Source organism: Diadema antillarum, unplaced genomic scaffold (genome assembly GCF_040938485.1).
Source record: "Diadema antillarum isolate AM-2024a unplaced genomic scaffold, OU_Dant_1.0 scf00000015, whole genome shotgun sequence".
Classification (NCBI taxonomy): Eukaryota; Metazoa; Echinodermata; class Echinoidea; order Diadematoida; family Diadematidae; genus Diadema; species Diadema antillarum.
In genome coordinates, this window is record NW_027270904.1 from 4,364,096 (window position 1) to 4,379,033 (window position 14,938).

Genomic DNA, 14,938 nt, shown 5'->3' on the forward strand with positions numbered 1-14,938 from the left:
CTTTCTTTTTTTCAATAAAAGATACTGGAGAAGAAAAATAACAAGAAAGAAGGATTCAGGATTCCACATACACGAGATCATGCCTCTACTTTGATGGATAACAATGAGATATATTGCTCTAAGCGAACTTCGCCATGATTGTATAATCACTGACAAGAACAATACCAACCGACTATTATTAGTATAGTGGAATATTACCTTACCTGATTAGATACCAAGCACGCAATGAACGTGAAAGAATTAACCCTTTCCGGGGAATATGGACAGCGTGTACGACGCGGCTATGTGATTTTCTGAGGCATGATACTTGAAGACACACATAGGATTAAGAAAAATAAACTAAAAAACAAACATTGAAACAGGCAGTAAGAACATTAATTTACTACTATTTTTTTCCGAAGGAAGATATCCGAGCATTATCAATATTCTTTAAAAAAAATTAAGATTACTGTATATGCAGTGTTGGTTTTTTCTTTCTTTATGTGTATAGGGCACCGGAGTTTTAATGCAAAGCTGATAGCCATTATTTTTTAGGTTCACCTTGATGCAATACCTTACAAAAGTATTTTTGTCTTTACTTTTACTCTGTGAGGCTCACTAACAGATTTCGTACAGAATTGAATACAGTTGTACTGAGTATACACAGACCCGATGATGACATTTCAGCTTATAACTTATAACATGCCCTTAAAAGCCCCAATGTGCTTTGATGATCGACACCAATTACCTTTGTACAGCAAATAAATGAATTGATGAATATTTTTGATGATTGAATGAAGGCATTATATGAATGAATGAATGAATGGATGAATGAATAAATGAATGAATGAACGGACGAATTAATTGATAAGGAAAGAAAAAGAAGTGAACAAAAATATAGCTGGACAGATGGTTGGAATGCTAGTATATCTGAACAACTAATTTATATTGATTGATAATGAATGAACCAACGAATGAATCAATCAATCAATCAGTCAGCTAATAAATCAATCGATATTGATGAAAAAAAATCTTCTGCCTTGGGGAATAGAAACCTTATTTGTTTTAAAACAAAAATAATAGTGTACAACTTTGTTTTACACTATCACATAAGAGCAGGATATTGCTAAAAGAGTCAGATTATGCTAACATAAAGGGATGACTGGAAGGCGCCCTATTAGTGTCATGTATAAAGGGGCGCTGTTCGTTATTCCGAAGGTTCGTTATTCCGAAGGTTCGTTAATCCGAAACACACAAATTCCCTATACCTATAATAGGTCCGTTAATCCGAAAATGAAAAAGGGTTCGTTAATCGGAACATAGATTATGTGGCGTTATTCCGAAGGTTCGTTATTCCGACGGTTCGTTAAAAATGAAATAGGGTTCAGTATTTCGAAGGCTCGTTTCTCCGAATATGAAATAGGGTTCGTTATTCTGAAGATTCGTTAATCCGAAAATGAAATAGGGTTCGTTGATCCGAAAATGAAATAGGGTCCGTAACGAACCTTCGTAATAACAAACCTTATTTCATTTTCAGATTAATGAACCTTTTGAATAACAAACCTTATCACATTTTCAGATTAACGTACCTTCGGAATAACGAACCTTTGGAAAAACGAACCTTCGGAATAACGGACCTTCGGAATAACGGACCTTCGGACTAAAGAACCTTAGGAATAACGAACCTTCGGAATAACGAACTGTAACCGTACAAAGCCCGGATGAAAGAAAGACTTGAAAGTTATGCCCTCTTTGATGACCCTTAGACTGGTTTAAAAGTTACCATTTCATTGTTACAGTTTACATTGAAATGCCTTCTTCAAACAAGAAAGACTTTTCCTGATTACTGCATTCAGTTCGTGCATCCACTTCACAACTCAACATTTACTAATGTTGTTCAGTGCCCAATATAGTGCAAGATGCAATAACTTTCGTGTTTCCTATATCCTAATGTTCGCAATGTAGGCCCAACTATTCGCTCTTTCATGAAATTAAGGAAGCATATTTATAGCTGATATAGTTATAAAGTGTCTAATTCACACACGTGAAGAGCTGCTGCTAAAATCATCTTACTTAGATTCAAAGACAGTTCAATAATAATCGCATGTTTACATTTTAGTATTTTATTTAATAGGAAAGATACGCAACCCTTCTCCAACAGCAACAAATGACCCCTATAGTCAACTGTATTGATGATAACGACTTTGCTTCTATTAGTGTATTGTCAATATCAATAAGAAGTCACATGAGTTTATTATTGCTATTCTGTGTACTCATTTTGTCTCCCTATAACTCTTTCCACGATTTATTACAAGCGAAGAGAGAAGTATACAGAGATACATTCATCATGGGATAAAAAGGGAACCACGGACAAAGCTGCACAGTGCCCTCTACCGATTAAGTATTTACAGCGAAGAAGCTTGAGCAGGCGGAAATTTAGGACAGGCGACCTGGGCCCCGTTGCTAGAAACTTTGCGTTTATATGATCACGTGCCCCGGGCGCCACTCCTTGGGGGCGCCGAAAACGAAAAAACGAAAAAAAAAAAAAAAAAAAAAACGAAGAAGAAAAAGAAAGAAAGAAGAAAAAAAGAAAGAAAAAATAGAAGAAGAAGAAGAAGAAGAAGAAGAAGAAGAAAAAAAACCCTCGCCCAGACCGGGAGGAAGTGGGGGGGGGGGGGGGGGGGAGAGAAAACTAAATCAAACAAGATAAAAACAAAAAATGACAATGTTTATTGTGTTCACACAAGAATTCCGTGTTATGTAAGCTGAAATTTTGGCTCTCTCGCTGCGCTCGCTAACTGCTCGCAATATATAAAAACGAAGATAAGAACAAAACGTGATGATGACGCGGACAAAATGACAATGTATATTGTGTTCGCACATGCCATCGTTAGAAGGCAAAATATTACACGGAGCAGCGGCTGCAATTTTATTTCTTTCGTTCTGAAGCGATCGCCCATTCATTTGATCAAACGAGGGCGCCAAAGGTGTCGAACATACCGGGGGGGGGGGGGGGGGCGCAAAAAGCAAAATCGAACAAGATAAGAACAAAACGTAATGATGACGCGGATATATACAAATTTCGGCTCATTCGCGCGTACTAATTTAGAGTATTTTTTCAAGTCCTCAGTAAAACTCGTTGGTATAAATCGTTATCTATAAGGCCGTCACTATATCTGGATTATAGAATTGTAAGATTTGATAAGCAAAAAATGACAAGAATTCCATGTTTTGTAAGCTGAAATACAGCAATTTTCGGCTCGCTCGCTGCGCTCGCCCGCCAAAATTTATCAAAAAAAGAAGAAGATAAGAACAAAACGTGATCGATGATGGCGCAGAAATATACAAATTTCGGCTCACTCGTGTGTACTAATTTAGAGTAATTTTTCAAGTCCTCAGTTTGTTGGTATAAAATTAACAATCGTTATCTATAAGGCCGTCACTATATATATCTTGATTAGAATTGTAAGATTTAATAGGCAAAAATGACAAGAATTCCATGTTTTGTAAGCTGAAATACAAAAATTTTCGGCTCGCTCGCCAAAATTTATCAACATGCTCGCCTCAGTTTGTTGGTATAAATCGTTATCTATAAGGCCGTCATTATATCTTGATTAGAACTGTAAGATTTAATAGGCAAAAAATGACAAGAATTCCATGTTTTGTAAGCTGAAATACAAAAATTTTCGGCTCGCTCGCCAAAATTTATCAACATGCTCGCCTCAGTTTGTTGGTATAAATCGTTATCTATAAGGCCGTCACTATATCTTGATTAGAACTGTAAGATTTAATAGGCAAAAAGTTACAAGAATTCCAAGCTGAAATGCAAAAATTTTCGGCTCGCTCGCTGCGCTCGCTCGCCAAAATTTATCAAAAAAAGAAGAAGATAAGAAGAAAACGTGATGATGACGCGGAAATATACAAAAATTTTCGGCTCGCTCGCTGCTTTCGCTCGTCAAAATTGATCTAAATTTATTACATTTAAATCACCCTCAAAAGACCCCTTTTAAGTGCTTGAAAAGGCATATCATGTGGACTTTTTTTAAAGTCCCTACCGGGATGGGGTTGGGGTTGAACACTTTTTCAGAAATTAGGGGCGCAATTTTCGCATTTGCCCCGGGCGCCGTTTTCCCTAGATACGCCACTGCAACTGATCGTCACTGGCCAATCAAAATCATTGTTGCATGCATGTCTTCTTAATAGGGCAGACCCTGAGCCAATCAGAATGGTTGTTTCAAAATTAGCAATTATTTGCAATTGATTGCAACTTTCTTGCAACGGGGCCTGGTGCGACTTTGACCCCCCACCTTTTTTTTTTTTTTTTTTTTTTTTTTTTGGCTCAGATTCTCCAAAAGCATTCTTCTCGCAGGGCATATTCAATGCTTTTATCATTTGGCCATATTGATAATGTCGTTGTTGTTGTTGTTGTTGTTGTCATCTTTATGTGGTTGCTCGAAGTCCATCTTTAAAAAAAAAGAAGTTGTTAGGTTAAAAAAAAATGGAACCCTATCAAAACAACTTGTCCTGAACAATACATCAAATCATACCATTATGAATCTTAAGCAAATCAAACATTATCATTCACATTGTTATGAAATATATGATACTTAAATGAGGGAGCTCGCGATGAATATCTCCACAAAGGAACTTTTGACAATATTATTAGGATAATTCTCAATTACGGCAATACTGTAAATGTCTCCAAGAAGGAGCTCATAATAATGAATACTCTGCAACAAAAGATGCTAATATTTTGTGTTATGGCATTATAGTGTGTCACGATTTGCAACAGGCAGGTAATCTGAAAAAAAAAAGTAAAGAAGAAGAAGAAGAAGGACGGAAGAGGAGGAGGAGAAGCAAGAGAAGAAGAAGAAGAAGAAATTATGATATAAGAAGAAACAGAGTAATGAGGAGAATAAGAAGACGGAAATGAAGGAAGGAATGAATGAATGAATTAAAGAAGGAAAGAAAAATAATGAAGACGTCTATTTGGATAATTACCACCTAGGAGTAAAGGGCCTTTACAGTGCAAATACATATTTCAATTCAACTTTATCTTCATTTCCAGTAAATAAACAGGGAAAATTATAAACAATGCATTAGCAGAACATTATTTGTTTGTAATGATTTATAAAAAAACCCCGTAAATTAACAAAATACATGTGATTATGAGTAACAACATAATTGTATTTTTCAAGGTAACAATAAGTATGCATAGTATCAATAACTCCCGTGGGAATGGAAATGGAAATGGACTTGTGTAGGTTCGTGATATACCCTCAACATCACGTATATTGTGAGGCTCCGTGGCAAAACGAATATCTAAATGTTATGTTCCCTGTATTCTATGGTAATTCTTATAGTACTTATTCTTCAGTTTGTTTGTTTGTTTGTTTTAGATTACTTGGACAAGTTCACAAAAACAAAACTTTCAAAACCAAGATTCTGCCTGTGGCCTCCTTTGTCAATCATTGCTAAAGTCAGGGGCGGATCTAGGAATTCTGTAAAGGGGGTGCCTTTACAAAATTAGGGGGGGGGGCGCAATTGCCCCTCCATTTTTTTTTTCGTTGTGCTTCTTTTGTTTTACAAAATATAAAGGAGGGGGTGCACCCCGTGCGCTCCCCCGGATCCACCACTGAAAGTGCTAATATAACTAAAAGACATTGGTATGCACCTTTCTCGAGAATAACTTGCATGTTTCCATGTTGCTAAAAATAATGACTAAAAGGACATGCAGGAAACATGTATGTTATATGCTTGGTGTAGGGATAGGGTATAGGGTGCATTTCAATGTCTTTTGTTAAAAAGATATCAATACGTTAGCAATGATTGAAAGATGACGTCACAAAGTGAATAATGGTTTAGGAAGTTTGTTTTTTCATTTTTTGAGGGTGTATCCAAGACTAGAAGAAAAATAAAATATATATTTCAATATTCGTTATCCCCACAGTGATGTTGAGGGTATGAATCGACACAAGTCAACATGCATTTGCATAACATAGTTCCGTTCTTGTTGGTCAACTTAAGACATTGCCCACATCTACACTGCCATAAACTTTTTGTACATGTTAGTAATCTGTTTTGAACATCTGCTTTCTCTCAATATTCATTTTTTTTTCGTTCCAAATAAGCATTTTCTGGTAGAATAAATTATTACAAAAATGATGCTGTAGTTGCCGTTGAGAGCGCTATAGCAGATATGTAAACATTCTCACGATTTGAGGATCGTCACATCACACACACATACATCACACCTCAAAAAGGTAACTAACGTAATGTACGCAGACTCTACACACAGTATTCTACAAGATCTAAATAATTGGTGAGGATACGTGCTAGTCGTCATTCTTCCCAGTTTTGACGGTGAGAACATATTTACGTATTCTACAGTTGATAAATGATGGGCGAATGATATTGATGCCAACCCAACGTCTCATGTATATTGTTTCAATGAGTGCCTAAATACTGCACCTTCTGTTACGTAGAGTTTGGCCTGGCTGCTGGGCCGGCGGCCGCCCACTCGCATGTTTTCGTGTTGGTTTGTGATAACACAGTTAACAGTTGAAATCTGCAAAATCAAATTATATGTGAATTTAGACAAATTTTACTGTTTTATCATCATTGTAATTCAGTCGTTTACTACTTCGTGTGATATTTTATTACATGGTCATTCAAAAGGCCATAGTCAACTGATGAAATCTACTACATATTGTGAGTAAATTTTACTAGATTAGCTAGCTAGGGAATTGGAACTTAACGTAAATTTAATTGCAAAGAAATTTAAACGTCTAACGTTACACAGTGCAGTCCCAAACCGACCCACATCTAACACTTAATGTGACAGTTCCATTTGTAAGATATGTGTAGAGCACATTTGAGATGTTTAAGAGAAAGAATAAATTTACAATTGCATAGATTTTTTTTTTTAAAAATTGTAAAGTTTACATACCGGTACAACTTTTTCACTGTCACCTACTCTTCTATATTAAACACTATAAGTATGGCCTACTGGATCTGGATCTGGATCAATACGCTGCTGGACCGTGTGGTATAGTGCAGCGGGGAGAGAGGACGCGAACTAAATTAATCGTAACGAAGGTGGCTTTTTTCTACCTTGCTTCTGAAGACTTCTGAAGATGGGCTGTTGATTACTGCTGCTGGGAGATGATTCCAAGCGAGGGGGGTGCTCACAAAAAATGAATGTTTATATTGCTCTGTGTTACAATGATGAACTTTAAACCCTTTATCATGGTTTATCACTTGTCTTTCAAGAATATTCTGAGTTTTGTGATCTTTGAACTGTTTAATTTTGATATTTCTTTTAGGTCTTGTTCTGATCAGAAAATTTTCAATTGGTAGACCCGGGACCAACCCCTCGACCGCTTTGAAGAAGGATGATAATTTAAGTACCTGCCTTCTTGATGCTAGGGTGGGTAGGTTTAGCCTCTGCCTCATACTGGTGAGGCAGCCAGGGGTCCTTGATGTGTAGTCTCCTGTGATGAATCGGAGAGCCCTGCCGCACACCCATCCCAGTTTAGCTTTATAGACAAGCTGCTATCGGGATTACATCTTTAAGGTTCAAGGTTCAAGAAAATATCACTTTTGTTGGAGATTGTGCCTATATCATCGGTTGATTTTTTGTAGACTAGATTGGTTGTGTGCTAGTGAATGTGCGGTATAGATCTAGAGGTGTCGCTGTGTTCAGCGATATATATCACCAAAGGTGTTGGTACCTCCTGTGAACGGATGCATGGCCGTAAACTGCGACAATTACTCTACCTGTGTTTCCGCTGACCCTACTCTCTTAAATGTCAAAGTCAACTTGAAAATGGTTGGTTTGGAATTTTGGTTTCAAGAGAAACGATGCTGATACGATTACATAGAGTCAATGCTCATTCAACAGGGTATCCACCATACAACAGCACGAGGACGATACCAGCATTCAGTGCCACAGCCCAGACAAGCTCTTGACTACAACAGATTTATAACCTGACTTCAGCATCATGTCAGGGTGCTTGGACAATATTCAGTGCCCGCACTACGAATGCTGCGATACCTTGCCGGAGAAGCGCAACTTCATTGCTTCCATAGCTGCCGGCATTCTGGTAAGCTCTTTCTCCCAGTTGTACAAATCTCATCCATTTTATCCCCCTCTTTCTCTCTCAAACATGGATATACCAAAGGTCTTAATGAAATTTAGGGATATGGAAGTCTCCCCAATTTTATACTCCACAGAATTATCATGAGAAATAATTACATGCAAATGATTTGGATATATTAGATTGTGTAAAAAAGGAATGCATGTAATTAGAAACCATCAGAGTTCATGAAATACACCCAGTATACAAAATTAGTTATGAAAAAGTTTCCACCTCAAAAGTACGAGTAAAGTTGATAATACTTCTTCTTGTTGTTTGATGTTGTTTTCTTCTTCCTGTTGCAAATACCTTACCAAGTTTAGAGTGTGAGTCATCTAATGTATGTGTACAACTTTTTAGTGAGGCTGTTTCATATTTTATTACAGTGTGACTCGTGGAATGATTCCATCCTTTGTTTTGAGTGGTTTTTGTTGCTTTTTTTGGATATGTACACATGTATGTGTGTGCTTGTTACTTGGCTTTCAAACCTAGAATGTAGATATTGCTCTTTTGACTGACAGTATACATTACTTGTCTATTTTCACATGGAGCCTTAGATCTGTTTTAGTTGTCGCTGTTGCTGTTGTAATTGATTCCGATTTTGAGCTGGATCACCTGTGCTTTCTTGCAGTTTTTCAGCGGCTGGTGGGTCATCATTGATGCAGCGGTCATTTTTCCCAGTCAGTCTGAGATGAATCATGCCTACCACACATGTGGTGTGGTCTCCACCGTTGCTTTCTTCATGTGAGTATTCGAAACAAGAATTTGAATCAGGAATGCACCAATCAAATATTTGGGGATTCAACTTGGTTGCTTTAGAACATGCAATGATGGTGTATGCCAGTTCCACTCTGCACGTTAGCAGAAAAAGGCCATTTCAGTTTGTACCAATAGGCATGTAAGTTTCTAAATTCTCTGAGATATTGTATAAGCTCTTATTTTTGCAAGGGTTTAGATTTCACGAATTTTGCAAATCTCTCCTGGACTGCCAATTTAACAACATGCGAGAATGTCGCCATACGCTAGGCTAATAATGCACTTCAGATAAGCCTCAGTGTCAAATCACATATATCAAATATAAAGGGAATTGCACAAAAATTCACTTTTCTAGCATAATGAAAGAGCACTTGACTAACCACTTTCAGAAAGCAGGGCGTATAGTTGCTACTCCTGACATATGTCAGTAACAAGTTGATGGAATGTGTAATTTTCATGAAAAATGAATTCTTATTAAATTCCCTTTATATTTTCTTTATATTGTTGTCCACTCATACGTCATAACCTCTAGTAGTCTCCTCATCCAGCAGTTCCAACACCAAAATTTTAAAAATTCGTAACTTTTGCATTGATTGTCCAATTTTCCTCATACTTTCACTGATGTGTTCTACTAATGTTGCTGCTTTCATGTAATCCACATTGCTTTTTGGGTTTGGGTTCCCTTTAACCCTGTAATACTCATTTTGCAAATCATGATTCAATGGATCTCATATCTGTGATTTTTTTTTTTTTAATATGCTCGACAATCTGACTCTCAGGACTGCTAGTGCAATGGTAGCGAGTTTCACTAAAACTTATCCGTAGAACTAACCCAAAAAACTCTGAGTTCTGATAGAGATGGGGGAAAAAATGTGAGACATAGAAACATCTTAATAGACAGCTAATGGGAATTGCACATCACTTTGTTCTTGGATGGACTGTGCAATGCATGATAATTGTTGTTAAAGGGGAAATCCAGTCCAAATATAAGTTAGTCTGATAAAAAAGAGTAAAATCTTTCGAGTGCAACGGTATAAATTTGACTGAAATCGGATGAAAAATAAGGAAGTTATGACATTTTTAAGTTTTGCTAATCTTTTGCAAAACAGTTATTGTACAGTGGATATGAATATGCAGATGAGTGAGCTATCATGTCATAACGTCACAATTTTCCATTGGTCATGTACAACAACAACAACAAAAAAAGTGATGAAAATTAAATGTTTCTGTCATTGAAGTCTGAAACATGATGTTATTCCTGGTTGAATAACTTTATAATACTGATCAGTTAGATATACAAGGATTTGAGCCCCAGGCATAATTGCATTTGAATTAAAAAACTGAAAAGTTCAAAATTTTATGTACAAACTATATGGTTAGTTGAGAGGGGATGACATGCTCACTTTGCCATTTGCATATTCATATTGACCATTCAAGAATTGTTTCATGGAAAAATAGTGAAACTTCAAAATTTTGATCAAAATTGTACCATTGAACTCATAATATTTTACTCTTTCTTATCAAACTAACTTATATTTGGACTGGATTTCTCATTTAATTATGTTTTGCATCACAGGATTAATGCTGTGTCCAGTGGGCAAGTGAGGGGAGACTCATACAACGAGGGATGCCTTGGGCAAACAGGTTTGTTGCCATGGAAACTTTCCTCCCATGGTATGATGCTGTGTTGGTGTCGCATGGAGATTTGCCACTAAGATGTACAAGAAATCATAATGTTCATTTGGTAACATGTGCAGGATCAATAAGGCGTTGCTTATTTGATTTTGTTGTTGTTGTTTTTTTAGCAGCAGTGAATTCTCGGACTTGTTACATGTCACCTGTTGTCGTGTAATTGAATTGTTGATATTTATGTTTTATGTGTTCTGTGAATCAGTTTTACAGTGAACGAAGCCTTGACAGATACTACAAACCCAAATTGATGTTTTGTTGTTGGCTTGCCAAAAGAGTTTTGGAAGAGGGAACATGTAATTGGACACAAATCACCTTCAAAATTCAAACAAGCACAATATTATGTTTCACGTCCAGGATAAACTTTCAAACATTGATGATTGTCAACCTCCGTGGAGACAGTGATACTTGTAAATGCAAAAATATTTGCGGTACATTAATTTTCACATATTTCGCGCTACTTTTGGCTAGTGCCAAAAGCTTGTAAGAGCTGCTGAAGGATTACTGCATCAAGGTATCAAGGTGCTAATTTGCGAAAATATCTTCACAATTTTAGCTACATGTTTTGAATGGATTGATAATTGCACAGTGTGAATTCAAGAACCGGCGAATATGTTATTGAGCTGCCCAGCGCGAAAAAATAATCATGCGAAAATATTGATGTTTGCAGTAAGTGTGGATTCAAATAGTATACACATACTCTCATACCGCCCTATATTTATGAAGTAAAGAACCGTAACAAAAACTGCAAAATTGGGACAGAATTAAATCATTTGAAGCAAGATGTTAGTAAATTCACTTGTTCATTGCTTTCTTGGTGTGTTCCTTGTAAACTGTATCTATACTTCTTTTGATTGCTCAAGTGTAAAATTTGCTCTCTGTTTATTTGTTTGTTTGTTTGCTTTTTGTCTCCTAAGGTGCCAGAATATGGCTCTTCATTGGCTTTGTCCTGTCCTTTGCCGGCCTCATAGCCTCAATGTGGATCCTTTTTGAGGACTACGTCATTGATCCCGCAAGTGAGTGTGTCTGTTTGTTTGTTTGTTTTTCATGCGTTTCTTTATTCATCTCCATGATGTATTCGTCCATTGGATGACAAGCCCTTGTATGTCAGTTGGCATGTATTTAAAAAACCTCCTAACCCATTTTTGAATATCAGAAATATGGATAATGTGTTTTAAAACATTACTAATTTTAATGTTGTTTGAGACAGTGTTTCTACAGTATTTGATGTCAAGATTGATGTTATTATGTGAAAATGTTGCAAAACTGTAAGAGATTTTTTGCTCTCCTAAAGTTTGATGATTTTTTAGGTATGTGTTGTTGTCACCCTAGGGATATTGCACAGAGAATTGTCCATTGGGTGAAGTAGAAATGTACAATTTATTAGATATTTACTCAGAAAGTGGCTCATGTGATATAACTGATTCCCTGCTTCAGTGTGACTGCTTCTACCCAAAGCTAGTTCCCTTTTCAGGCGAATTCCAATGTTAGAGTGTTAGTGAGGTATGACATACTGTCCATGACACCAAACTATGGCATTGAGTGCTATTTTGTTTTATTTCTTGCTAAACATGGGTAGATGTAATTGCAGGGAAGGCATTTCAACAGTGGCTGGTACTTGCAAAGTATTATAGTACTCCCATACTATTATAGCCATCATTGGGTAGGCTGAAAGTTGCTGGTAGATGCAGCGCTGCCAAGTCACCATGTGACCTAATATGAACCACTCTGAGACTAGGCCTCATTATACAGGTGATGACTGGCATGAGATGAGACATACAAAATGTCCCATCCTGAAAATCTGTAAAGCTATTGAGAAGGTTTGGAAGTCCCAGGACATATTTAAGGGACTTATAATCTCCCCGAGAAAGCATTTCAAACCCTGAGATTGGAAGTGTGTGCATGCCATCGGACAACAAAAATCATTATTATGTCATATTGTATGGGTAGGCGAAGTTCTTGCTGAGTGAGGCATACCTTCGATTTGACATTTCTGTGGAAGCCATTTTTGCAGCATTACAACAGGCCACAGCAGGCTAGCTATGCACAACTACAAATTATATGCATGGTTTTGAGCCATAATGTGCACATTGTGTACCTAAATTGCATGCCCTACTTGCATCTCATGCTGTTCTTGAAACTGATTAAGTGCACATGGCAAAAGTACTGCTATTGTGATATCAGAGGCTTGCAGTATTGCAAAAACTATGAGCTGATTATGATCCTGTCTTTGGAATCTGTAAGTGATTGATGTCATCATGCAGTATTCAAATTAATTGCAAAAAACAAAACAAAACAAAACAAAACAAACTGTAGAAGGATATACAGCTTTACACCTGTACACAATACCAGGGTGCCTCAAACCCGTTGAGGATGAGCTGAGTTTGCCATACAAATCACGCATTTCCCATAGACACCTGCCAGAGTATACATGAGAATAGTCTTCAACGGGATAATACACAAATAGGTACACAAAATGTTAACACATTAGTACAGAACATGGTTACCTATGTAATACAATGTAGGAAGGAAATGTAGAGATGGAGAAGATATTCAGTCAAAACCATTTATACTTATGGAAGTAGAGGACAGGAAGGAGAGAATAAATTATGTGTAGAAACCGATGAAATGCGAAAGATTTCACTGCAACTTTAAACAGAAAATAAATTCAATATACCTACAGAAATATGCTGATTATGTTGTGCATGTATATGTGTGTAATGTTTTTCCCCACAATGTTTTTTTTTCCCCCAATGTTTTTTTATCACACAGATCAGCACACTAATGCTTACCCTGGAGTGGCTGTTTTCCTGGAAAACTTTCTGATTTTCCTGAGGTGAGTCTCAGACAGTGCAGAAAGACTCCTGTTTAATGACATTGATGATGCCAGAGATGATGTTATTCTTTGCAATTTCATCATTCTTCATGTTTCTGGGTATGTCTGTGTGTGTTTGTGTCGTTGGTGCTTTTGTTCTGAAGTTCATTTATGTACTATATGATTCAAAGTGAATAGCCCCCTGGGGCAAGCTGGCTCAGACCGCAGTGTGTCTGCCATGCAGTCAAGAGGCCTTAAAGAGACTTGATGAGGCGAGCTGAAATGTGATGTTTGTTTTTCAATTGCCCTCTGCTTGAAACAAAATCCTCAGTCCTTCAGAAAGCGCATAAAGTGGAGTTTCCTAATATGACAGAGACTTGTCTTGCGCTCTTTACAGGGCCTCTTTTATAAAGAGCGGGTTGCTAAACTGGATGAACGTGTGCATTACCTGATTAATATTGATATAAGTGGAGATTTGCAATCAGTTGTGCCATTAAGCTCTGAAACTAAAAGAACCCTGACCTAGTGCCAATCTTGTTTCTGTTTGAACCAGCGGGCTTGTCTTTAAATTTGGCCGCACTGAAGAACTGTGGGAATAAGCCGCCCCCAACCACTCAATCAGTGGCAGACTGCTCAAAGTGGTGTACCTTCAACTCAGATCTTCAAATGACGTCGGTGGCTGGTTGCAGAGAAAGGAATCTTTACCCACAGCGCCAGAAATACTGAAAAGTGTTGTGAAATTGCTGCTTGCTTTCCAAATTTCCTGGAGGCAACCTTATCTCAAATTGTGGCAGTATGCCAAGACTGCAGCCTCGTGTGACCCTCATAATCACTAAAGTACATGACGAGTACAAATAAAAATCATTAGCGATACGTTTTCCACAAAAAAACAAATATGTTCAAAGGGACTACCTGTAATGATGTGTATCAACTCAAAAAAATTAGCTAGTATATTTCATTGAGTACTGCTACAAAATACCACAGGATGTTCACAGAAGACCTGTGATGTTAACTGTATCTTTTGTCCCCAATCAGTATGCATCCATGCTATATTTCAAATAAGACAAGCACACAAAGTAATGATGTAGAAAAAAATGACAAATAAAACACAAACGATGATCAGTCACCTATGCGATTCTCAAAATTTCCATCATTTTTACTGCAACCTTCAAGGAATTCAGTTTAGATAGTCCCACCATTTCTTACTGTTATATTTAAGAAGATAAATTATATATATTTTATGAATTTATAATCTGTAAGAGAATTTCAGTTAGTTCATTCATCTCTCTAGCTGCTCTTTGAAGCAAAACATGTACAGTATAAAGTTTACATATATGCACCAAATCATGGCTCCTTCATGATTTGGCAAAGTGATGTCACATTGTCAAAAAAAAAAAGGCATTCTTGAAAAAGCATTTATTGTGATAAATAAATCTAGCTTTGTATAATAGCAATTGATTTGGGGCTTTTGATCATGCAGGGGTTGTGAACTGTGAATATTCAGTGATGCACTGTGTGCATAAATTACAATCATTTAAATACCAACACACGATTATGGTGT

At 36.9% G+C, this 14,938-nt stretch overlaps 1 protein-coding gene across 1 annotated transcript; it reads left to right on the forward strand.

Moving 5' to 3' along the window:
• The first annotated feature begins 6,221 nt into the window (after window positions 1–6,221).
• On the forward strand, window positions 6,222–14,938 carry LOC139724922 (transmembrane protein 50A-like). The gene is made up of 7 exons (XM_071636046.1): window positions 6,222–6,342; window positions 7,883–8,084; window positions 8,749–8,861; window positions 10,450–10,517; window positions 11,480–11,578; window positions 13,335–13,398; window positions 13,931–14,938. Exons 2-7 carry the CDS (start codon window positions 7,983–7,985, stop codon window positions 13,974–13,976), a joined length of 492 nt encoding a protein of 163 aa, XP_071492147.1. The 5' UTR covers window positions 6,222–6,342; window positions 7,883–7,982; the 3' UTR covers window positions 13,977–14,938.

Excerpts from the sequence above, each read along its gene's own strand:
- LOC139724922 (XM_071636046.1), top strand. The coding sequence starts at position 7,983 with ATGTCAGGGTGCTTGGACAATATTCAGTGCCCGCACTACGAATGCTGC. Across the intron at positions 8,085-8,748 it reads CCATAGCTGCCGGCATTCTG|TTTTTCAGCGGCTGGTGGGT; the intron begins GTAAGCTCTTTC and ends GCTTTCTTGCAG. Across the intron at positions 13,399-13,930 it reads AACTTTCTGATTTTCCTGAG|CGGGCTTGTCTTTAAATTTG; the intron begins GTGAGTCTCAGA and ends TGTTTGAACCAG.